The 25,247-nt window shown below is 50.7% G+C and overlaps 1 protein-coding gene across 2 annotated transcripts; it reads left to right on the top strand.

The window, feature by feature from the left end:
• The first annotated feature begins 551 nt into the window (after positions 1 to 551).
• On the top strand, positions 552 to 23,214 carry ZBTB47 (zinc finger and BTB domain containing 47). Of its 2 annotated transcripts, none has more exons than XM_069859157.1 (6): positions 552 to 882; positions 12,036 to 13,406; positions 16,956 to 17,103; positions 17,703 to 17,818; positions 18,562 to 18,706; positions 18,862 to 23,214. In XM_069859157.1, the coding sequence occupies exons 1-6, from the start codon at positions 880 to 882 to the stop codon at positions 19,221 to 19,223; spliced, it is 2,145 nt and encodes a 714-aa protein (XP_069715258.1). In that variant the 5' UTR covers positions 552 to 879; the 3' UTR covers positions 19,224 to 23,214. The 2 variants fall into 2 exon arrangements, with proteins under 2 accessions (XP_069715258.1, XP_069715257.1); XM_069859156.1 differs by lacking the exon at positions 552 to 882 and adding an exon at positions 6,647 to 6,752.
• The last annotated feature ends 2,033 nt before the right edge of the window (positions 23,215 to 25,247 follow it).

The following is a 25,247-nucleotide window of genomic DNA, read 5'->3' as shown; positions in this document are numbered from 1 at the left end:
AATGTTTTTTCCAACCTGGTGATTCTATGATTCTATGAAATTTGATGTTACCAAACTGGGGGTTTATGCCCTAAAAACCCTTGTTAAGTATTTTTTTTTTTATTTTTTTTTTGAGAGGGTGGCTTCCATGTGCTTCAATATGGGGTGAGGGGGATGCTCTGCGTGCCTCAGTTTCCCCACCCGAGGATGCTCCCCCGCGGGATGTGGTACCCCAGCCTCGGATGGGATGCGGGGAGGGGGTGTTGGAGGGAAAGGGGGGATGGAGGGATGGAGGGACCGTGCGGGGGGGGGACGGTGGGAGCCTGTCCCTTTAACGGGGCAGCCGCGGCCCCATCTGATGCGGCGGCTCCAATCAGCGGGATCTTGGCAGCCGGAGCCGCCGCCGCTCCGCATTCCTCCGTCTTCCTAAAAGGGGCGAACATGGCGATGGGCAGGATGAGGTGAAGAAGAAGAAGGAGGAGAGGGGAACGGAAAAGGAGAGGGGGGGGAAAAAAAGGAAGAGAAAAAAAAAAGAAGAAAAAAAAAGGAGGAAAAAAAAGAGAAAAAAAAGGAGAAAAAAGGAGGAAAAAAAGAGGAAAAATAAGGAAAAAAAGAAGAAGAGGAAAAAAAAGAAAGGAGAAAAGGAAAATAGGGATGCAAGCAGGGCTGGCAACGCGATAATTTCCTCTCCCCCCCCCCACTTCTCCTCCAAAAGGCAAAAAAAAAAAAAAAAACCAAAACACGAGGCAGCCAAAAAAAAAAGGGAAAAAAAAAAAAAGAACAAGCAACCAACCCAGCAAACCACCCAACCCAACATCTCTTTTTTTTTCATGGAGAGCAAAAACCCCCGGCAAGCGGAGGAGCACCGGGACTCCTTTGCGCGGAGACCTTTGCATCAAAATGGTAGAGATTGCACCCCCCTCCCCTTGCTTTTTCCCTTTCTTTAGTGGTTTTTCTTTTCCCTTTCCCTCCCTACCCCCCCTTCCCTGCTTCCTCGCCTTCCCGGGGCTTTGCTGACTTTGCAGCGGCCTCTGAAACTTGCCCAAATCCTTGGAAAAGGGCGGTGGAGGTGGAAAAGAAGGGGGGGGGGGGGGTTGTTGCATGGGGGATGCTTGATTGGGGGGGGGGGGCACAAACAGCGCGATGGGTCGGGTGTTTGCATTGCAAACCGCTTTGGAGGAGGGGGGGGGAGCTGTTTGCCCCCCCCTTGTGTTGTTTGAAGGGGTAAAAGGTTTTGCATTTGGGTAAAATCGCATTTTAAATGCACCCCCCCCCCTTCTTCTCCCCCCCCCCCCCATGCATAACAGTTTGGGTTGCATTGGGATCATCCTCGCCCCCCCCCGCCTCCCCGAGGATGCTTTGAGGGGTGATGGAGCTTTTAGGGGGTGCAGGGGGGGAAGCAGAAGGGTTTTCGGGGGGAAGCAGAAGGGTTTTCCCTCCCCTCAAGGGGTCGGCAGGCGGCTCAGCAGCTCCAGGGCTGTGAGGGGGCTGCTCCCCCTGGCCCCCAGCCCATCCCACGGCTCCTGTTTGGGGGGGGGGACACACACACAGAGGGAAGGTTTAGGGATTCGGGGGGGAACTTTTCCAGCTAACAGGCCAGAGGATTTGCTGGCGTTGCGGGAGAGCAGCCTGCCTCTTCCTCGGCCCTTTTTTTTTGTTCCCCGGATGACTCCTTCATTTTGCTAATTCGTTGGGTCCCCCCCCCCCTTTTTTTTCCCCTTGGCTCGCTCCTACCCTGCCACGGGGACCCCTTTACCCAGGGTGGGGGGGATGCTGGGTGCACCCCAATACCCTGGAGGAGCGAGGCTGGGGGGGGTGTATGTGCAGGATCCCACCCCACTTTGGGTGTGCAAAGGGATTTTCCATGCTTGCCCTTAAAAAAAAATAATAATAATCATAACAGCAGGAGGCTGGTTGCACCAGGAGCCTTGCAGCTGGGGTTCTCGCCTGCGGCCGTGACCTATTTTAGTGCCTGGTGGACTTTTAGGGGGTTAGTTTGACTTGCAGGGAGCAGGCCTGAGCTGGGAAGATGCGCAGGGAATCCCTCAGGATGTGGCGTGCCCAAGGACCAGGGTTGCTGGTACCCTGGGGCATCCCCCATCCCTAAAAGTGTGGGGTTGTGATTGCCCCAGCGATGGCTCTGTGCCCGGAAAATACCACCCTGGGAGGCATTCGAGTGGCTTTTTGGGAAAACGGGAAAATAAGCTTTGGGGAAAATAAAGAAATAATGCTGACCCTGCGCTGGGATGCTGAGCTGGGGCTTGGCACCCTCCAGCCCCGATACTGGGGTACCTGGAGCTGGGGAACCAATGCTCGGACTGCAAAATTCCTGCTGGCGATAAATCAGATGCTGAAGCCACTTCTGCGTCCTCTCTGGAGGGAGATGCTGTAGGAGATGTCTCCAGGATGGACTGAGGCAAGCGCTGGGGCGGGTTTCAGAGTGTTTTGTGCCTGGAGGTGGGGATGGAGATGCTGGGAGCCCACCCGAGAGGGCAGCCCTGCAAGGAAGAAAGGGGAAAGTTGGGAATTAAACCTTTCCTCCACGCATGGCCTCAGCAAGAACCAGAGGAAAATTCCCTTTACAGAGCAAAAATCCTCCTTGGAAAGATATTATGGGATTTTTTAATTTTTTTTTTTTTTTTCCCTTCTGGATCCGGGGTGAAATGTGGCTGGGTGCAAACATTTCAGCTCTGACTGTGGAGTTTCCCTGAGGATGCTGGCTGGGCTAAATGCTGCTCTAGGGGCTTTGCTGGGGCAGCCAGAGGGTCCCCTTTACTGCTTGGCTTGGCTTCATGGCAGAGCTTTGTTCTCCCTGCGAGGAATTAACGGCGCGTTAGGTTATTACCAGGCAAACGCCGGAGTCGGGTGAGATAAATGGCCTTGGATTTCTGTCTTGTGTCTGGAGGAGAGGCATGTCACCCCCTTCGTAAAAATAACCCGCTGCTGCCTTCGGAGGTGTCCTCTTTGGAAAAGGGAGGGAGAAGCAAGAGGTTGCCTGCAAATCGATTAAATATTGGTTGTTCTTAAGATGCGGGTGTTCTTGCTTGAGGAAAAATAGGGAAAAATCTTTTGTGGATGAACTGAATGTGTCAAAACATCAGAGGGTCTTTGAAGGTTTCCAGGGGAATTGCTGGTTTGCCCATCTTCACTCTGGCTGGAGGATAAGACTAAGGGCTGTCCCGTGTTGCTGCGTTTAAGCCCTATTTGATGGGGACGTGATGATAGCCATGACAAAGTCCACAAGTCCTCTCCGGGAAAAGCATGAAATGAAGTTTTAATTTTGCTGCCACGTTTACGTGGCCCCAAAAGCGGGGATCCCCAGTCCCCTGTGTGGTTTGCATCCTTGATATCCCCTGCGTCCCATGGAATCTGTAGTCCCTGAAAGGCTGGAGAAGGGGATGCTGGTGAGGGGGATGAGCTCAGAGCTAGACTCTGTGTGGCCTGGCCCTCATTTTTCCTCTCTCATTTCTAAAGGAAACGTGTTGCTGGAGCAGTATTTGCGGGGCAGGCTGGCCCTGTTGGGTTTCCCGTGTGGGGACACCTGTGCACTTGTCCCCATGTCCTTTGGGGCTGCTGTCTCTCTTCTGCCAATCTGCTTTTCCTGATGGTGGAACCTCGGATGGCTTTTGCTGTGAGCAAGCACTGGCCATGGTGGAGCAGACACGTTGGATAGAGGACTTAATCATAAAAAAATATAATTAAAAAAGATAATTTATTGTAACTATGTCTTTTGCCCAGAGCCAGGGCTGTTATCACCCTGTCTGAGTAAAAGCTCTGCTCCTCGAGCTGCTGAATTTAGGGAACAGCCGTGATAAAATAAGCCATTTTAATGCATGCTCCTGAAAATGTTAGTGTTGGGCATGGAGCATGGCCGGACCAGAGGAGAATGGCCGGTGCTTCTCAAGGAGCCCCAGTCAAGGCAGAGTTTACAATGGAGCTGGTAGGTTTAGATTAGATGATAGGAAGAATTTCGTTTACTTTGAGGGCAGTGAGGCACTGGCACAGGTTGACCAGAGAAGTTGGAGATGTTCAAGGCCAGGTTGCATGAGGCTTTGAACAACCTGATCCATGGCAGGCACGTTGGAACTGGATGATCTTTAAGGTCCCTTCCAACCCAAGCTATTCCATGGTTCTGTGATCCTATGAAGATGTTCCCTGCCCATGACAGGGGCATTGGAACTGGATGATCTTTAAGGTCCCTTCCAACCCAAACTAACTGATGATTCTTTGAGATGGGGACCATCCCTGAGGTCGGTGCCAGGGTTTGGAGAGGATGCTCTGGGATGGAAAGCCCTGTCTAGGAGAGGCTTAACCTTGGACCTGGCAGTAATTTTGTGGTCAGGAGTTGGGTTAGTAAATGCTGTCGCTTTAGGGTCTGATGGGAACCGGGTGTAGGGCAAACCTTGGAGGTGTCATATCGCATCTCACAGCTGACCCATCTGAAAGGTCATAGTGGCTTCCGTGGGGATGGGTGCTGCAGTGCCAGGCAGGAGGTTACTACCATCTCATCTAGTGCCAGCCTAGTTTAGTGAGACATGGGAGGAGACCTCGTGCATCCATTCACCTTGCTTTCCAGGGGGATCTTGGCCTTTTCTCAGCAATTGTGGGGCAGTATGTGGGTGTGCGGCCACCCTGGGGACACTAAGACTTCAGGCTGTGTGCAAGCAGCGTGGTGGCTGCCCTGCTGCACCCGTGCGTGCTCCTGGCACTGAATTTGAGGTTCCTGGGCATCCTATGAGCCACGGGGTCTTGGTGTGCCGCATGCCCCACTGCATCCATCCCCTCCGTTGGTGGTGCTGGGGGACACCCAGAGGGGTCCAAAGGAACGATGCTTGCCTCCTCCCTGGCCTTGCGTGGCTCGTGCTGGACTGGGCAGCGGTCTGGAGCTGGCCCCTGGCACAGCTGCTTGGCCCACAGCCCGGCTGGGGAGGTCAGCGCTAGGTTTTGTCCTTGTTTCCTCCCTCCATCTTTCTTCTGCTTGTTTTTCTCCGGCAGAGGAGAGAGGGGGACACTGGCTCTGTCTGTGTGTGTATCCCTCGGGCTCTTCCACTCCAGCAGTGACTCTGCGGGAGGTCCTGTGTCCCCCAGACAGGAGGGCAGCATCCCATCCTGCTCCTTGCTCCCATGCCAGGGCAGTGACTCGTGGACATCTCCATCAGCTGGGTGTCATGAACCGTGCCAGGCACTGGCAGGGACCCCGTGGTTTGGCTGCCGTGGCTGTGTTTGGTGTTTGCCAGGAGGGTGCTGGCTCTGCCAATATCCAGCAGCATCCATCAGACGTTGGTACGGGCTTCGCTCAGATCTTGAATCATCCAGAGACCTTTGGCACCTTGTGTCAGTTCTGGCCTGAGCTGCACCCAAAGAAACCCCTTGACCAAGTGGACATAGATGGTTGGATGGGTGCATCCAGCCTGGCTTCAGTGTATCTGCTCTCCCACCAGAGCAGAGGGATTGAGACTTGTCCAGGGTTGAAAGTAACGTGGCACTGGGCTGAAGCCTCATTATTTTTGCACCAGGGAGTATTTGTGCAGAGGGCGATGCTCGCCTCCTTTGCTTATGTTGGGGCGGATATGGAGATTACTGAGCAAATTTCAGGGCTTGGCGATGCTCACCACTGTCGCCCTTGGTGGAACAGAGCGATGATGTCCCTGGTGCCATCACGGTGGCAGTAGTATCTCCTTGGAGCAGCTTTGTGCCGTCACCTTCGTGGACTGGTTTGGGATGGGGGGTGATGGCAGGGTTAACCCATCTGTCCTTGCAGGGCATCGTTGTGGTTTTGCAGCTCTGTGTGGAAAACAAAAGGAGTTGCTGGTGGGGTTCGAAAAATTAAAAATATATAGAATAAATAAGAAAGCAACCAACCATTAACCCTCTGCAGGCTGTGCTGCTTGGAAGCCAGTGCCCACTCCCAACAGGGCGAACCTTCATGTTGCTCATCCCACCTTGTCCGCTTGTACTTGCAGGCAGCTGTGGTGCTTACAAGGAAAGCCTGAATGAATCTTTTCCACATTTGCAGAGGAGCCTCCTCAGCTGCAGGGGGACAGGGATGAGGGAAGGATTTGTCCCCGTTCCCTTGCGCTGACAATGGTCCCTCTGGGCCTGGCACTGCCGCCAGCTTCCAAGGCTGCTCCCTGGAAATACGTCTTTGAGCCGAAGCCTGTAAATGCTTGATGCTATTAAAAAAACTCAGCCAAATGGGAGGGGAAAAAATAAGTCTGGGAAGCATCTGACTGTCCCCCAGATGGGCTAATGCTCATCTTCGCTTGCACAGAGACTAGGAGGTGGTTTATGGGGTGCCTGACGCTGTGGCGGTTGTCATGCTCTGGGAGCATCACTGAGCCCCTTCCCCTCACATCTGGCTCTATTTTGGGCAGCCTCAAGCCTCCTAGGCAGGGGAAAAATCACCGTTTTTGGTGGTGTCGCCACCATCCTAAAAGAGATGGCCATCTCTGGCTCCAGAGTGGTGATGGAACCATCCCTGGGCAGTGCCTGGTCCAGCCCTGGCAGCATCCTGGTGGTCAGGATGCTGGCGGTGGGTGCTCGGGGCTGTGCTGGCTGGCGCCTCACCAGGCGGGGCTGCGGCCGAGCTATTGTTTTCCCTTCCTGCTTGTTTTTCCGGACAACCTTCCCCTAATTAAATAAAAACACTTGTCAGAGAAGCGGAGAAGCGAACAAACCCCTCCGCCCCAGCACAGTCCTGTGCCATGGGAGGGCGAAGCACCCATGGGAGAGGTTCCTGGGGAGGAAGGCGATGGGCAAGCAGAGAGGCGAGGGTAGGTGAGAGGTGAGGCAAGGCTGCTTTGGGATGTGTTTTACCCAGCTGCTAGGGTTTTGTGCACGGCAATAATTAAAAAAATGGGTGGTTTGGGGGGTTTTGGTGATGTACGGAATATGGTCTGGGCAGTGCTGGTGGTTCTGCAGCAGCTTCATCGCGGTGCATCCCAGCTTTGGGAGTCATGGGATGATGTGAGCATCACATCGTCCTTAGAAAAGCCTTGTAGGGCCTCAAAACTATGGAGAAAAGGCTGATGGTCTCATCCGCAGGTCTTGAAAGCAGAGGGCAAATTATAGGGGGCTGAGGATTAAAACCTGGAGTGCAGGTGGTTTGGGGTTTTCTAGCGATGCACTTTTGTAGCATCTGGATTAATCTGTAAAATAAGTTTTTAATGTTGTTTACTTCTTTAGCAAAATTCAGGTTGTGGCATTAAATAGGTTCAAACCAAGTTCTTTCTCCCTGAAAGGCAGCGGTGTTCGAATTGAGAATAGGACGTGGGTTCCCTTTTCTGAAGGAGCAAGTGCAAAAGTCGTATTCAGCTACTTAATAAAGCACTTTTCCTTAATGCAGTTTAATACTGAAGGTCAACAGTAAATGTTTCGGTGGTTGCGAATGATACAGAAAACCAGATTGCTGTTTTTCGTGGGACTTTTGGAGTTGAAATATTTGAAGGAAATCCCCAAATTTTGTGCCTAACGGGAACTTTTGTGGGCAACTGGTCTAACCACTCTGCCCAGCGTGAGATGGGGGCATGTGACCACCTAAATGTGCTTTTTATACCTCTAAAACCCCATCCTGGTGCTAATACAGCAGAGAGGTACTCGTGGTCCTCGATGCTCTGGTGATGAGGGTGATAAACATGCCTATAAATAGAGAGGCCAGTGAATGTCGGAGATGGTCTTCTGGGGGGCTGCAGATTTGAGTATTTAAATATAGCCAGAGTGACCCAACTGACTGGTCCCTCAGGGCGTTTTAGTGCTGCAGGAGCATTTAGGGATCTGACTCTTTATACTTCTGAAGATAAATAGCATTTTATCTTAGTACATTGATTTTGAAAGGGAGCAGCAGCCCCCTTACAAGGGAGGTTGTCGGGTGTTGGTGTGGCAGTTTAGGGAAACTGAGGCACACAGGAAGATGTGGGTGGAAGGGGAGTGGGACTGTGCTTTGGGCTCCATCTCCTATAGAGAGATTTTTTGAAGGCTTTTCTGGAGAGAGATTGCTCTGTCCAGTGAGCATCAGCATCTCTTTCGGCTATCGTTCCTGTATCACCCTTATCTCTTTTTCGCATTCCCTGCTGTTGGGGTTCAGCCAACCCACATCCCTTGTTCCCCTCTTGCCCTGAGCATCCTCTCCATCCTCCAACTGCTTCAGGCCAGGGCTTTGGCCAGAGCTGCTTGGAAACACTCTTAAAATAGAGCCGAGGGCAGCGTCAGAACTGGGAGGGCTGTCTGGAGGCACCGCCGTCCCTCGGGGGTAGGGACTTCATGGCCGTGCTGCTTTTGAATAACTTTTATGGGGGTTTTTTTTTCAGTACAAATCATACCCAAGGCGCTGCCCAGAGGTCAGTGGGGCATGGAGGAGGTGGGTGGGTTTGGGGTTTGCTTTGGTTTGATGCACCCAGCAAGCACCCCAAGTGCAGGCATTGGGATGGGTGACCCGCTGCCACAGTGCCATGACCCAACCAACCCAGAGGACCAAGGTGGTGATGGTGGAGAAGAGCAAAACTGTGATATTTATTGAAAAAGAAAATTAAAAATATATTTAATGTATTTTTTTATGTATATAGATATATTTAAAATATTTGTGTTTTCCCGGGGGAAGGGGTAATGGCTTTAACTCTCCCATTAATCCCAATTAATTGGGCTTTTCCGCTTCAATGGGGTTGCAGGGACAGGAGCTGCCAGAGGGGCATTTTAGGGCAAGTTGGGGTCTTTCTTGGGATCTCACCCCGACGGGCGCCTCTTGTCTTGGCTGGGGCTCCGGCTCTGGGTGAGCTCACGAAAAGCATCTGAGAGCAATAAAGAGCAAAAACCTCCTGCTGACAGGCCTGGGCTGAAGTCACTGACAGGACGCGGCCAAGACACGCATTGTCCTCACCGCTGCTGGGACTGATTAGAGCTGCCTGGCAAGCCCTGGTGCTGGGTGAGGGGTCAGCCCCTTTTGCCAAAAAACCTCGATCTGGAGCAAAAAAACAGCTTTTTTTTTTTCTTTTTTTCTCCAGGCTGGGCTGCATAGAGGCGATGCTGCCCAGCAGCCTTAATCTCCCTATTTTGCACCAATTTCTCCATAACTATGGACATTTCTGGGCTTGGGGCAGCTTGGAGAGCAAGGCGAGACAGTCCCCAGGAGGAAAAACCTGAATTCAAGTTTTTTCCAGAGTGAAAGTAAAGCAGGAGAGTCCCTAGCAAACAACAGACTGCTCTGTTGAAAGCTTGCTGTCTCTTTGGCATTCAATAATTATTATATCTTAATTTATTTTCTATGCTTTTGGGGGGTGCTGAGCCATCCAAGTTCCTCTCATTGAAATGTTCTTGGCAGGCACAAGGCTTAGAAAATAGGAGGGTGGATGGATGTCCCAGCTGGGATGCAGTGTTTTATAATAAATACATATAGAGAGTGTTTATATATTGATCTATTTATGTATTTATTGTAGAATCATAGAATGATTTGAGTTGGAAGGGACCTTAAAGTTTGTCCAGTTCTAACGCCCCTGCCATGGGCAGGGACATCTCCCACTGCTCAAAGCCTCATCCAACCTGGCCTCAAACACCTCCAGGGATGGGTCTTCATTTATGTGTATAAAGAGTTAAAATATATTCACGTGAATATATATTAATATATATATATAATAATATATATATAACCACCTTCTTGTACTAGCTCTTTGCTCCATTCCAGGCTTCAGATCTAAGAGTTTGGGGAAGAGTTGGGTTTTCCTCAGGTGTGAACACTTCCTGGGGCTCTTCAGGGTCATCAGGACCATGCAAAGCTGATGACCCTGTTGGTTGGGCTGGTTGGTTGTGGAGCAGAAATTCAGTGAAAATGAAAGATCTTGGCAGGGAAGGGGGAGGTTTTTATTTTTTTTTTTTGCTTGTTGAGAAAACAGAGAAGAAAACACCCTTTTTTATTATTTAAACATTTTTGTCTGTGTGTGTCTTTGTCTTTGGCTCACCAAAAAAAAAAGATGAACAAAATGTGTCTTGCTGGAATTTGTGTGTTGATCAAGAGCTGCTGTTTGTCCCAGAAAAAATAGGAGCTGAGCAGCTCTTTTTGGAGCACGAGGTGCAGGGAAAACCTGGCACACTGAAGTCTCCGTATTTGCCACTATTCTGCACCTTGGTCACATCCTGAAGTGGTGGGGAAGGTGGGCATTAGCGTGGTTGGATCCATCTTCATCCATGAGCTGGGTGTTCAGCACGGAAATCCAAAGGGAAGCAGTGGGAAAGGGGATATCCCACCTGCTTTTAATGCAGGACGTGGAACTCGGGGTATGGGATATCCCTTGTGTTTGGGATGCAGCCAACAAACCCATCCTGGGACTTGAGGGTCCCTAGGAGAGATGATGAACATCCATGGTCTGCATCATGCAAAATAAGCGTGAGCTAAATTAAATACCCAGCAAATGCAGCCTGGGGAGTGTTGGCACTTGCTGCATTTCCCGGCCTTCCCTTCACTCCCTGAATTGAATTTTTCCAGGTAGTGCCTTTCCCTGGACAATTTAAAACAGGCATTAAAAAAGAGCATATATCATCTCAGTGAAACCATCTAGTGAGCAAACTGCTAATGGGAGTCAGAGCATGAAGCACAATCTGGTAAATGCTGGAGGATCCTGTGTTTTATGTAATTATGGTGTAGAAGTAACGGGGTCTAGAATCCTCATTTCCATCTAGTTAGGTGGTAAAATCTCATCTAATGTCTAAAATTGTCTTCTAACATGGGGCAAATGTTTCCCAGACTCAGATTGGTGGTGGAGCTTCTTGATTGGGATCTACAAGCTGGGCCTAGTGGTAGATCTTCTCGGTATTTCAAAGCTGGGGCTGATGGTACAGCTTTTTGGTAGGCACCTTCAAGCTGGGTTTGTTGGAGGAGCTTTCCCTTGGCAAGTTTGCGGACGACACTAAGCTGGGTGGAAGTGTTGATCTGCTGGAGGGTCGGGAGGCTCTGCAAAGGGATCTGAACAGGCTGGACCGCTGGGCTGAGTCCAATGGCATGAGGTTTAACAACACCAAGTGCCGGGTCCTGCACTTGGGGCACAACAACCCTGTGCAGTGCTACAGACTAGGAGAAGTCTGTCTAGAAAGCTGCCTGGAGGAGAGGGACCTGGGGGTGTTGGTTGACAGTGACTGAACATGAGCCAGCAGTGGCCCAGGTGGCCAAGAAGGCCAATGGCATCTTGGCTTGGATCGTGACCAGCAGGTCCAGGGAGGTTCTTCTCCCTCTGTACTCGGCACTGGTGAGACCGCTCCTCGAATCCTGTGTTCAGTTCTGGGCCCCTCACCACAAGAAGGATGTTGAGGCTCTGGAGCGAGTCCAGAGAAGAGCAACGAAGCTGGTGAAGGGGCTGGAGAACAGGCCTTATGAGGAACAGCTGAAAGAGCTGGGGGTGTTTAGCCTGGAGAAGAGGAGGCTGAGGGGAGACCTCATTGCTCTCTACAACTACCTGAAAGGAGGTCGAGGAGAGTAGGCTGCTGGCCTCTTCTCCCAAGTGACAGGGGACAGGACGAGAGGGAATGGCCTCAAGCTCCACCAGGGGAGATTTAGGCTGGACATTAGGAAAAAATTTTTCACAGAAAGGGTCATTGGGCACTGGAACAGGCTGCCCAGGGAGGGGGTTGAGTCCCCTTCCCTGGAGGTGTTTAAGGGACGAGTGGATGAGGTGCTGAGGGACATGGTTTAGTGTTTGATAGGAATGGTTGGACTCGATGATCCAGTGGGTCTCTTCCAACCTGGTTATTCTATGATTCTATGATTCTGGTTGGCATCTCCAAGATGGGGCTCATAGTGGAGCATCTTGGTTGACATCTCCAAGCTGGGCCCAATAGTAGATCTTCTTGGTGTTTCAAAGCTGGGGCTGATGATGGAGCTTCTTGGTTGTCATCTCTAAGCTAGGGCTGGTAGTAGAGCTTCTTGGTTGGCATCTCCAAGCTGGGGCTGGTGGCAGAACTTCTCAGTTGGCATTTCTGACTTGGGATGCTTGAACAGGGACAGGCGGCATGGCTGGGCAGGTGTTTTTCTGGGGAATGAGCCTTCCTGAATGGTTTTATTTCCTTCCTCCCCACAGCTGATAGTCGAAAAAACGACTGACTACCCTTCGGCTGAGTACTCCTTGGTGGAGGATGTAGCCCTCCACTTCACGTGTTTGATGGACAGACTGAACGAGCAGCGCCTCTTTCAGCCGGACCTGTGTGACGTGGACATCGTGCTAGTGCAGCACAAGAGCATCTTCCCGGCGCACAAGGGGGTCCTGGCGGCCTATAGCCAGTTCTTCCACTCCCTCTTCACCCAAAACAAGCAGCTGCAGCGCGTCGAGCTCTCGCTGGAGGCCCTCACCTCGCAGGGCCTCCAGCAGATCCTCAATTTCATCTACACCTCCAAGCTCCTTGTCAACTCCTGCAACGTGCAGGATGTGCTGAACGCGGCTGCTGTGCTGCAGATGAACAACATCGCTTCCTCCTGCCAGGACCTCCTCGACACCCGCTCGCTCAGCCTGGCTGCCGACATGGCTCTGCCCGCCGAGAGCTGTGCTGGACCCCCACCCTACTACTGCGAGATCAAACAGGAGGTGGATGCCCCCCACCCCAAGATCTATGCCCGAGAGGGCAATGACCCCTTCTCAGTGCGAGTGGAAGATGGGGCAGGTGGTGGGACGCTCCCCGCTGGTCCAGCCAAGCAGTACTACAAGGAGGAGAAGGACGGTGGTCCGGGCGCCGTCTGTAAGATGGAGGGTGAGGAATCTGAGGAGGACCTGGACAGCCAGGGCTCGTATAACCGGGAGCAGATCATTGTGGAGGTGAACCTCAACAACCAGACCCTCAACGTCTCCAAGGGCATGGAGGGGAAGGCGGCTGCCAGCGAGGCAGCTGTGATGGGGCGGCCTGATGGTGATGGGCGCGACACAGAGGAGGACGGGGAGGAGGAGAACGAGGAAGGGGAGGAAGAGGAGGAAGAAGAGGAGGATGCAGAGGTGGGGGAGGAAGAGGAGGAGGAGCACAGTGAGGAGGAAGACCTAGAGGAAACAACAGAAGAAGAGGAGGAGGAGGATGACGATGAAGATGCATCGGAGGTAAAAAGAGAAAAGGGTGGGCAGCCCCGCAGAGGCAGCCGGGCAGCCAAAGCCACCAAGCCTGCCATGGCAACCAGGTCTCAGGAGATGGCCAAGGTGGAAGAGGAGGAGGAGGAGGAAGAGGAGGGCCAGCGAGGGAGAAAGAGGAAAAAGGAGCAGGATAGTTTGGGTCAGAAGGTGAAGCTGGAAGAGAAGCAGCATTACCCGTGCAAGAAGTGTCCCCGAGTCTTCAACAACCGCTGGTACCTGGAGAAACACATGAATGTCACGCACAGCCGCATGCAGATCTGCGACAAGTGTGGCAAACGCTTTCTGCTTGAGAGCGAGTTGCTGCTGCACCACCAGACTGACTGCGAGAAGAACATCCAGGTGAGCCAACCACAGGGACATCCCACCAAGGGGGAACATCCCACCAAAGTGGAGGGGCATGCTACCAACCGAGGAGCATCCGACCATGATAGGGCGTTCCACTCAGCTACACCATGGGATGGGCTTGGGCTTACAGTGAATTGATATTTTTGATGTTGTGGGCGGCCCATGGCAGATGAGAGGGAAGCTTTCTTCATCTGTGACACATATTCAGGTTCAGGAGGGTCCCATGGTGACATGAGATGGGAGGATTTGTGCCAGGGGTCTGTGGCTCCCTTTGGCCAACTGACTGGAAACATGGACTAATTTTTGAGGAGTAATTTTTCTTCGCATTTATTCAGTTAGTCTGGATAAAACCTTGGGAGCCTCTGATGGAGACACACTCCAGCCGTTCCCACCCAGGCTGAAACCAATTTAGCCTCATTCAAAGATTTGCTGACATGAGTTAAAATGGTTTTAATCTGCCTTTTGTGCTTTTTAGCTCGTGTATTAGCACATTTCCGAAGTCATTTGACATCCATGCATGGCTCAGGCTTGATGTGTCCTTTGCCTAATGCTAACGAGATCCTTGTCTACGTTTGCAAATTGGCTCCAGGAAATCATTGCAATCTGGGGGGTAGGCATCCCATCAGAACGGCAAACATGTTCCTGTAGACCCCTCCAGCCCATCTCCTAATCCCCAGTGAGTTGGTTTGCGTGATGCTGCCCCTACCAATTAAAAAAATCACGACTTCTGGAGAGCTTTGCCAATCATCCTTCCTGCCAGCAACCAGATTTTAAATGATCTTGCAGCTCTCCTAGTTGAAGATAATGCAACCCAGGTGCTACTGAAGCCCTTTGCTGATGGCACCCCAAATGAAATAGGTGATGAAGCAGATCTTGGTGTTAGGGCTTATGGGAGATACGGAGGTGGGAGTGGTCTCTGCTTCAGTGGGGTGAAGGTGCTGCTAATCCTATATGGCTTTAAATTGGAGGGGGGAAGATTTAGATTAGACATTGGGAAGAAATTCTTCATTATGAGAGTGATGAGGCACTGAAACAGGTTGCCCAGAGAAGTTGTGGATTCCCCATCCCTAGAGGTGTTCAAGGCCAGATTGATGGGACTGTGGGCAGCCTGATCCAGTGGGAGGTGTCTCTGCCCATGGCAGGGATGTCGGAACTGGATGATCTTTAAGGTCGTGTCCAACCCAAACCATTCTACAATTCTTTAGTGCATCATCCTAAAAAAATCACAGCCCTGAGGTGGCTTTTTAAAAAGTTTTTTTCCCAGAATGGATGAGTGCAGCTCCAATACCTGCATGGTGGTGGCTGTTTCAGATCCTGTCATAAAGCCTGTGTGATTAAAAGTGAGTTTTCCCTTCAGGCTCTTCTGCTTTCCTGATGGATAACGTGGGTCTGTCACCTTCTTGCTTTCTTCCCTCCCATTATATTCCCTTTTCCAGGTAATAGGTTGAACTGCAAGTGTCCGTGCAGTGACCTCCCTCTGCAGAAAACGTGGATCATTACCTCTCATTTAGTTGAGCATTTTTAATTTTACAAATAGCCAAATTCACTCTGTTTGCTCTGATAATATTGAATAACATCATCAATATACCATGGAATTATAGCTGGATGGAAAAGGGATTTTTTTTTTTGACTCTGTACATATAATGGACAGTCTTTATATCTTATTTCTTAACCAGATCCATGGTGGCACCATCCCTTTGATCCCATTCAGGTCTCCTGGGTTTTTTTTTGCTGCTTTGTCTGCAAATTTCATCCATGATACTTTAGGTGTTAGGCTTCATCTCCTTCCTTGTGGTCATTTCCCATCACTGTCCTCAGCCCCATGGATGTCATAGTGGGCATCCTGCCTCTGCCACCTAAAAAACCAGTTCATCCTTTGCTTTATTGGGTTGTTTCTCAAACTCTTGTGGCCAGCTTCAGTATGGTTTTCTTCTTAATCCACCAGAATTTATCTTCTCATTTTTTTCCTTTGTTTGGATGTTACTTCCACATTTTTGAATGATGCTTTTTCTGTGGTAACTGAGGACACAGAGCTCAGCCCTTCAGGGTGCTTTGTCCCTGCCTGAGGACTTCCCTACATCTGCCACTTTCCCTCAACCTTAAATTTTAAAATTCCCCATCAGTCTTTTTCATTTTAAGTGCAGAAAGTGGATATTGATGTGTCTTTGGTATCAAGCCCTGGTCTTGAATTTGTCCTGAAGTGTCTCTTAAAGCAGAGATAGAACCATTCTGATCCATGGAAATGCTTATCTGGGAACACTGAAATTCAGAGAACTACTCATGCTAATATTCAGGCATGGCAAGGTGAAGATGATGAGTATTGGGAATGCCTCTGTGACCCTAATTTTGCCTCACAGGCAGCTAAGAATAAATACATATGGAAAGATACTGTGACTACATGGCATGAAGGTGTATTTTCTATGGCGCCACGGCCTCATTTGGTGCAAAATTTAATTGAAGACCATCAAGGAGCGTCCGTTCCTTGGGGTCAGAGGAGAAGCTGGAGGAATCCTTTTGTGGGCTTACTGGTACCTCTCAGCCACGCTGTTGCTGCATGCCTCCAAGGCATGAAATATGTTCTCAAAACATCTGTGAGAAAAAGGGATGGTTTTATCCTTGTTGGCCAAGAGGAAGATGAGTCCTAGAGAGATGAAGGGCAGAGTTGAGCCTTGGAGGATAGAGACCTTGGCTCCAGACAGGGTCCTTGCCTGAGTATTGCCTGCTGTCCCCAGGCTCTGGCAATGGTTTCCCATGTGGACCTCGCTCTGCCGTCTTTCCCCAAGCACCAAACTGATTCCACATGCTTCAAATGTATCTCACACGAAGTTGGAGCTTTTCCTGGGACCCTTCTGAAGAAACATTGAACCTGTGGAGCTGAAATCTCTACTATAACTTCTTGGGGGAGACTTTCAACATAGACTCATGGAATTGTTGGAGTCCAAAGGGGCATTAAAGCCCATCCAGTTCCAACTCCCCTGCCATGGACAGGGATACCTCCCACTGGATCAGGTTGCTCAAAGCCCCATCCAGCCTGGCCTTGAACACCTCCAGCGACTGGGCACCCTTGACTTCTGTGGACAAATCATATTTTTATGCTTGTGCAAATGGACTGGTTTTTTTTAGGTCTGTTCTTGTTCATTAATGGATGTGTCTGGAAAACTCATTTAGTAGTAAACTATTCATAATATCTGCTGAAGACTGAAGTTGTGATGCTCTGGCTTGAGCTGCTTCTTCCTATGTTCTTTGCAACCTTCTAAAGCATAGAGGATTGGGGGATTTTTTTATGTAACAGCTTCATTGTGTGCAAGAAAAATCATTGCCCCTTCCTGGTCCAGTGGATGGAAATCTGAGTTCTGGAGGTTTTGAAGTGACAAGTTCTGTAGCAGATTTGCTGGTTGTTATGATTTTTTTGATGTCATAGCTGTAAGTTTCAAAGCGAGGTACTTTTTCAATGGATGAAGCTGATAGCCTGGCAAAACCAAAGTGCTGGTGGTGCCTGGGCATGTTCTCTTGCTTCCCTGCCCATCCGCTCTCTCCTTGCAGTGCGTGACATGCGGGAAGGGGTTCAAGAAGCTCTGGTCCCTCCATGAGCACAACAAGATTGTCCATGGCTATGCCGAGAAGAAATTCTCCTGCGAGATTTGCGAGAAGAAGTTCTACACCATGGCCCACGTGCGCAAACACATGGTTGGTGAGTGTGGGAGGCGCTGGGGCTGGCAGGGAGGTCTCATTAGGGGTGTTCATCCCTCGTATTCGCAATGAAGAGTGGGATTTTGCTGCTCTTGGTGTTGGGAATTTAGGGCTGGATTTAATCTTGGGTGAACTTTCTAATGTCAATGCAAGATCTTTGAAATTTGGTCCAGTATTTAATGCTGTATTTATGTCGGCTCAGTGCTTGGTTTGGAGCAATCAGGCGTGTTATTAGGGAAACTTATTTATTTCAGTTAACCAGAAGAAAAGACCTCAGAAGTGATCAAAGGAGGATTTGAATTGTAACCATCCTTCCCTTGTAAAAGAGGACCAGACCACACCAGTGCCAGGCTTTGAAAAGCACATTGCAGATGGCAGCGGCCATTGGGTCCCTGGGGCTTGTAGGCACCAAAGAGATCCAAAAAGTGGAGTTTGGCAGGCAGTTAGGGGACTACCTGATGCGTTGCCACTGCACAACTTCCCAAGATGGCTTTGGGTTTGATGGGATGGGTGCCAGTGCTGGGAGCTGAAGGTGGGACGTGGGGAGGTGGATGTGTGGGGTGCGGGGAAGGCACCTGACCCTGCTTCTATCCATGCCAGCTCACACCAAGGACATGCCATTCACCTGCGAGACCTGTGGGAAGTCCTTCAAGCGCAGCATGTCCCTCAAGGTCCATTCACTCCAGCACTCTGGGGAAAAGCCTTTTAAATGTGAGGTAAGGTCCCGTCTGTTTCCCCACCCTGCATCCTCTCAAACAGACATAAAACCACTGATCTGGGGAAAGATCATAGAATCACCAGGTTGGAAAAGACCCACCGGATAATCAAATCCAACCATTCCCATCAGTCACTAAACCATGTCCCTCAGCGCCTCATCCACCTGTCCCTTAAACAAGGTGACTCAACCCCCTCCCTGGGCAGCCTGTTCCAGTGCCCAATGACCCTTTCTGTGAAACATTTTTTCTTAATGTTCAGCCTGAACCTCCCCTGGTGGAGCTTGAGGCCATTCCCTCTTGTCCTGTCCCCTGTCACTTGGGAGAAGAGCCCAGCTCCCTCCTCTCCACAACTTCCTTTTAGGTAGTTGTAGAGAGCGATGAGGTTTCCCCTCAGCCTCCTCTTCCACTTCTTGAGGCTTCCCTTGTGCTTTTGGCAGCAGAGATGTAAGGATGCACCCCCTCTCCCAAACTTTTCATCCCCTCCTGATCTGAGGGTCCCACCCTATGATAAAACTGGTGGCCAGCTCCAGAACCCCTCTGTCCAGCACCTGGGCCTTGCATTCCATCCCAAGTCCATCCAGCCTGCAAACCTGATTGAGTATGTCCCGAAAAGCCGTTTGTTCTGGTTATTTTGTGAGGAGGGGAAGTAATTTCTACATTGCTTCAATATTCTGGTGATTTGGGGGAATGGGGAAAGTCTTTTGGGTGCTCATCAACAGCTCATTCCCTTCTTACCCCTGCAGAATTGCAATGAGCGCTTCCAGTACAAGTACCAGCTGCGCTCTCACATGAGCATCCACATCGGCCACAAGCAGTTCATGTGCCAGTGGTGTGGCAAGGACTTCAACATGAAGCAGTACTTCGATGAGCACATGAAGACGCACACGGGTGAGAGCTCACTGCCTTGCCCCAAGCTCCTCCAGGCAGGCACCTTAGGGAAAGAGTGATGGGATGGGGGTAGCATCTTCGGGTGGATGGGAGGATGGGGTTTTGGTGGGGATGGTCGAGCCACCAGCTTCTCATCTGGCTTTCCCTGTCCTTAGGCGAGAAGCCCTACATCTGCGAGATCTGCGGGAAGAGCTTCACCAGCCGCCCCAACATGAAGCGGCATCGCCGGACCCACACGGGCGAGAAGCCGTACCCGTGTGACGTCTGCGGCCAACGCTTCCGCTTCTCCAACATGCTGAAAGCCCATAAGGAGAAATGTTTTCGTGTCAGCAACCCCTTGGCTTCGGACATGGCTAACCCCCAGCCCGCCACCAGCCCGGCCCCACTGCCTCCTGGCCCCGGCGTCTCCCCCCTGCCGCTGCTTCATCCCCTCCCACAGACCCTCCCTCCTCCTCCTCACCTACCACCACCCCCTCCCCTGTTTCCTGCGGGGAGGATAAATTCGAACAACAATTAGGTGCCCCCCACCCCGGCCATGCGCCTGCACGGACTGCTCTGCCCTTTGGGAATGCTTCCCCATGGGGAGCCAAGGCTTTGCTTGCTCTCTACCCCCCTTTCTCCTTGTTTTGGGGTTGCTTTGGGTTTTGGTTTTTTTTTTTTTCCTTTTTCTCACCCATCATTCTCTGCGGAGAAGGGAAGCAGGAGGAACCCCGCCTGCCTCCTCGCTTCAAGGAGCGTGGGTGTTGAGGGTGAACTGCCGTCTGTTTGTAAGGGTGTAGGTAAAAGGCATCGCTCTCTGTTTCATCTTCCCATGCATCAACTTCATCTTCATGCTGGGACGCTGGCAGGGCTCGGAGGAGCAGGATGCCGCGCCATCCAGGGTTGAGCTTGCCGGTGTTGCGTGCCCACTCGCTAGCTGAATGAATGCCTGCCGGTGCTTCGATATTTATAATAAGCTGAAATCTAGCTAAGTGGTGCTTGAATCCCTGTACTGTAAAGCTGGTCTTTCAATTCAGGCTCTTTTCCCAAGAGGATGAGAGGTGGGCACAGCAGAGGAGTCCCCACCGATCCCATCTGCCGGCCCCGGTGGCCCGCGGCAAGCAAACAGATGTCCCTGTTGGAAAGCCATCAGCCCACTCTTGTTAGCAGCTCTCACTGTGTCTTCTTTCCCCGCAACAGGTTTTCCTCCTTGATAGGTGAAAGCACAAACACTGGCAGCATTGCATCTTGGGGTGTCGGCAGCCCACTGCCAGTTCATTTTCGGGGGGAAGGAAGCTGGGCTCTGGTGTGCCCTTTCTGCTAATCCCAGCAGGAGTCAAGCACCTGGGGATGCTCTGAAGTTGGTGAGGTGTCCCTGGTAGAGCTCAGATGGCTTCGGGACCAGTGGGAGGGTGGCTTCACAGCAACCTAGGGTGGAGGAGCTGGACGCCACCATTTCTCAGCAGAATCAGCCCAGAATAGTGCCTTAACAATTCGAATAAACCCCTGACATGAGTGAGCTCCAGGTTGGATCCCATTGCAAGGCTTAGAGCTAAAGCAAGACCACTTCCAGCCTGATTACCATGTTCCATCCTTCAGCTTGGTTGACCACGTTGCTCTCCTAAGCTTTACCTCTCCCCATGGGGTTGGCAATCGTTGCCCTGCCTGGCTTGGGAGGACCAGAGGAGACTGGTGAGGGCTGTGGTTGGTTCAGTGATGCCCCATAGTGTTGGTTAGAGCTTCTGTGATGACATTGTGTTTGTTGAAGTTGAGCTGGTCTTTGGTTTCACTTATTCAGGCTGGCTTCGTGCTGGTGGAGGAGAAGAGGAAGGCTTTGCTGTTACCATTTTTTGGGTGCTGGGGACCAAGTTGGGTCTCTGGCTGCTTGTGCTCTGCCTTGAGTTGTTGTGTATTGACCTGTCCATGGCTGTGTGGTCTTCCTTCCCAGGGAAGTGTCCCCTTCAGGGCTGAGGATTGCTACAGGAGCTGCAGAGCATCCAGCATGGACAGAGAGGTGTTGGCCAAGAGATAGGCTGTGTTACTGCAAATGCCTGCTCCCAAGACTGCTGCTACGGATGCCTGCGGACATGGGTCATGAAGGAGGTAGTGATCAGGGCTGTTGGTAGGCAGGAAGGAAGAGAGGACACTGAATGGGCTGCAGGAGCCCTTTCTCCTCTGTGTTTCAGTCTGGGGAGTAGCACTTGCTGAGTAGAGTAAGCCACATCTTCCTCTGCCAAAAGTCTTGATCCTTTGTCTCCTAGCTCACATCAGCAAAGCACTGGGACAGCATTGAGGCTGACCCTTGCAGAGATGGGAAGAATCAGCCATGTGCTCAGTGCTGACCAGGGACATGCAGGAGTGTTATCCTGACAGGATAACAGAACATTCTGTTCTGTTATCTCGCTGTTCTTCTGAGTGCTGTTTGAGTTGACAGGTTAGGTGACTGGTGTCCTCTCCTGCTAAGTGGTGCCTCCCCATGGCTGACATCTCTGGAAAGCTGGTTGCTCATGTGGATATTGGCATGAAGGAGCAACAAATTGTTTTCCATTCTCCTCTTGGTTGGGATCTTGTGGACCATCAGCACTGCAATCAGTACCAGTGAGCTCACCCTCCTCTGCATCTGCTTTCAGCAAAGGGAGGATCCTATGGCAGAGCTGCCTTGCCATGTTGGCCTTCTCAGATGGGTACCAAAGGCTCCTCCACTCTCCTTCCTCCATGATCCTAGGGCTTATTGGGATGGTGCAAAGCCTTCTTGAACACACACCTGTGAGGGATGTGGGCAGCCAGCACTTGGGGCCATTGGCTTTATGAAGGGACCATACCCAGACTGGAAGCCAACTGCTTTAGAGCAGCTGTCAGTGATAACCTTGGAGGTGCTGGAGGGCCTCAACAGTGGTCCATGCTAGCTGCTTCTCCGCTGCCTCCCAGACCCCATCCCCTCAGGCTCCTTCCCATTTCTTTTCCCTCACGTAACCTTGATGTGGGAGGGGAGTTCTGCACCCTGAGGAAGACTCACCTTGTCTGTAGAATCTTCTGTGTTGGAGCCTATTAGCCTTCCTGGCTGGTAAACTTCTCCTCCCAAGCAAACCCCGACACCAACATGTGCTCCCTTGTGCCTGGAGGTGGCTTTCCCTGTCCCCAGTTCATCCTCTCATGGTGATGACCTGTCCTGCTTGGACGTCACTGCAAGATGAGAGCTCCTCATCGAGGCTAGAAGCCCAGCAGAAAGCCAGCGACTGATCCCAGCTGTGTCCGATTCCCTTTGAGAGCCTACCCGGAGAGCCACTTGGAGACGTTGAGATGTGACCATGCACACAGCACTTTGGAGAACCAGATCCCTGCTGCTCCCTCCCCGCTCCAAAGCCTGGGCAGTTCCCAGGAATCCTACATGGCCTCCAAGCCCTTTTGTCTACACCCTGATTTGGCCCCGATGTCTCACTTCATGTCTGGTTTTCGTTAATGTACTAAGAGCTCAAGCGAGTCGTTCCCACGCTGTCCTGTTCGGTTACACAGGACAGGAGGTGGGGGAGCTGGGTCCGTTGTTTTCAAGCTTTTTATATTTTATTTTATTTTATTTTATTTTTGGTTATTTTTGTTTTAACTCTTGCACCTTAATCTCTCACATCCCTTCTTCGATGGACTGCGAGGGTGGAGAGGGGCTTGATTTTCATTACGCAGTTCATGAATACGCCACAATGCAACGTTCAGCTGACAACTCTGCCCACGCGCCTACTCCCAGACCGGTCCGGATTTGAATTTGTTTTTCCCCCTCTTCGTTTGAACTTTGGGGAGGGAGGGAGTCATATGGGGAGGGTCATTTTTGGTTTATATATCCCAGGAGCCTGGTAGCACAGACCAGTTAGCCTCATAATGTCCATGAGGCGTGGCTGGCCCTTTGGACCACAGCCATAACCCCAGCGCAGTGGGAAGGTGGTGATGGATGGACAGCCGGCGGGTGGGAACGGCTGTGACAGTGCAATAGAGATGAGCATCCGCTGCTAGACAACTCCATTGATTAAACTCTCGGTTTGCCCGAAGTCAAGAGGGAAGGGCGGATGGACAGATGCCCTTGGTTCACACGGACGGAGGGAGCTTCCCCACACGCAGCCCTGCCTAGTGACACGTAACCACAATGGGAGTTGGGTCGAACTTGCAAAGGAAGAAGAAAATAATAAAAATGGAAAAAAATAGAAATAAGAAGAACCTCAGTAGCATGGAACTTGAAGGAAATGAATGAAACCCCAAGCACTTGCCTCAAAACTAGTTTCTCATGCCTGATGTTCAGCTCTGTATTATTTTACGGCATTCAGTATCAGTTGCCCAAACATGCCAAGTTAAGAGTGTATCGATGGCTCTACTAGTGTGAACAAACTAAATGAAGCACTTTATTCTGTATAGATAAGGGAAGGCGGGGAGGGGAAGCTTGGGTGCTTTTCAGAAGCATCTTAAGTAATGTTCTAGGAAATGTATTATTATTACTTTTTTTTTATGACCATGTGTAATCAATATATGTTTATCTTTAACTCCAAGTACAGCAGTTACTCTCTTTGGGATGGTGTGATGAGGGGGAGACTGAGATGGTTGGGTTAATGCATCAGCATGGGGCCAACGGGGGCAAGTTGTTGCCTACTACAGGAATGGGTGAGTCAAGCTTCATTGATGGCCATGTTGGCCGATGTCAAGGAGGTCCCAAGAACAGCATCGAAGCTGCCTTCCAGTGCACAGCTCACAGTCAGCTTTGGCACCAAAGGCCCAACGTGCATCCTCATCCCAAGCCATCTTTTGCCTGGGGGTGCTGGGGCTGCCCTCTGGGCTACCCATGAGCAAGACAAGTCCTGGTAGACTGTTTTGGGTTGTCCCTAGAGGCCAGGTGCTTAACCATGCTTTGAAACCTGATTTTGGCCTCTCACCAAGGCACGTCAAGGGTCGCTAAGCTCTGAAAGTGGTGAGAGGTCAGAATTGGGCCTTTCCACTGCGTTCTCCCAGTCTGGAAGTGTTATGCCTGTTACCAAAGAGGTTGCAAGTGGAAGGACTGAATCAATAAACGATTTGTCTTTTGTAAAAGAAAACCTACAGCTCCACCACTTTCTTCACTTTCTTTGTTCCCTTAGTTTTGAGTTTTGATTTTTTTTAAAGGCTCTTTTTAAGCTTATTACGCGAGGAGTCAGAAGCTGAAAGGATGGTTTTCCCATGGCATGGTGACCCATTGCAAGTGGTTCACGTGTATAGAATTCCAGTTGGGTTTGGTGGGAGGTGTGTGCATGTGTGTCAGGTACCTGGACTGGTGTGGGGCTAACAAAACTGAGCTTTTGGGGGAAGGGTGATGAGTGGATAGAGGAAAGGGCTCAGTGCTTGCAGCCCTGGGATTGTTAGGGTAGTTGAGGGCTGAGCTTCTGAGTCCTGGTGGTTCCATGAGATTTGTGTGAGCTATGAGCTGGGCTTCTCTGAGCTCCTCTGTCAGCAGTGGAGAAACCAAAGAGCCCATCTAAAAGCCTTTGTTGGTTTCAAATGAGGTGATGGGAACCTTGCCATCTACCATCACTGATATTGGGAATCTAATGGAAGAAGAGATGATTTTCCCCCACCCTTGGGATGTACCTGCTCCTTTGCTGCTGGCATTATCTGGAGAAGATAACCACAGGGGGACCTGTGCAGGTGGAGCTACATGCATCTGAGCCAGGAAAATGCCAGGCAGCATGAAGGAGTGATGCCTCTCTGAGTATTCATGCTGTCATTTCTTGTCTGTGATTGCCTTTGGACTGAAGTGAGAAGGTGGTGAACATCTCAGGGGGAGGCTTTTGCTTGGCAATGTGCAACTTTGCCACCTTCCTTGGGCCAGCACTGGCTTGTATGCACTGAGATTTGGCCCTTGTTGCTCAAGTGGTGGGATTTTTCAAGCTCTTCTCTGTCCTTTTCTACAACAGCTATTTGTGCTTTCATGGTTTCTAGCCCTGTGCCAGGAGTGGCATCTCCCACAGGTTTATAATGGATGTGAACCACACAGGAGCACGAAGCTCCTATTAACCGTATTCCCAATGGGGAGTTGTGAGGTGAGTGACCAAGGATGGGGACCAGTCTTAATTGCTGCTTCCCAAGCCATTGTCAAGGAACCACAGCATAACAACTCATGGCCTTCAAAGAGTCCAGATTTACCCCAGGAGAGCCAAACCCCACAGTAGTTGGGGTTCAACCCTCTCTTATGACCAAGATTCAACAGCTTTCCATTCTGCATCTGGCAAGAAGAGCTGAAACAATGGTGTTGGTGTCCTTTCCCAGGCGGAAGGTGGTAAATGATTGCACTGCAATAAATTGCTTTTAAGAAATGAGTGTTCTACGTATGGAGTATTCTTTTTTCTTCATTTTCCTTTCTCTTTTCTTCTACAAGCTATTCTAAATTTGGTAGATTCATCTTCAATTAGCTTGGGAGTCATCGATGGGAGTTTCTGCAAAGCTGGGTAGAATGTGATTTTTTTTTTCCAGTATATTTTTCACACATTTAATTGTTTCAAAGGGTTTTGTTGCCTTTTTTTTTTTTTAAGCTATTTTGTGCCACCCAGTCACC

Source organism: Phaenicophaeus curvirostris, chromosome 6 (assembly GCF_032191515.1).
Source record: "Phaenicophaeus curvirostris isolate KB17595 chromosome 6, BPBGC_Pcur_1.0, whole genome shotgun sequence".
In the NCBI taxonomy this organism is placed as follows: domain Eukaryota; kingdom Metazoa; phylum Chordata; class Aves; order Cuculiformes; family Cuculidae; genus Phaenicophaeus; species Phaenicophaeus curvirostris.
Note: the sequence above shows the minus strand (reverse complement) of the source record. Positions and strands in the feature narration are given on the sequence as shown.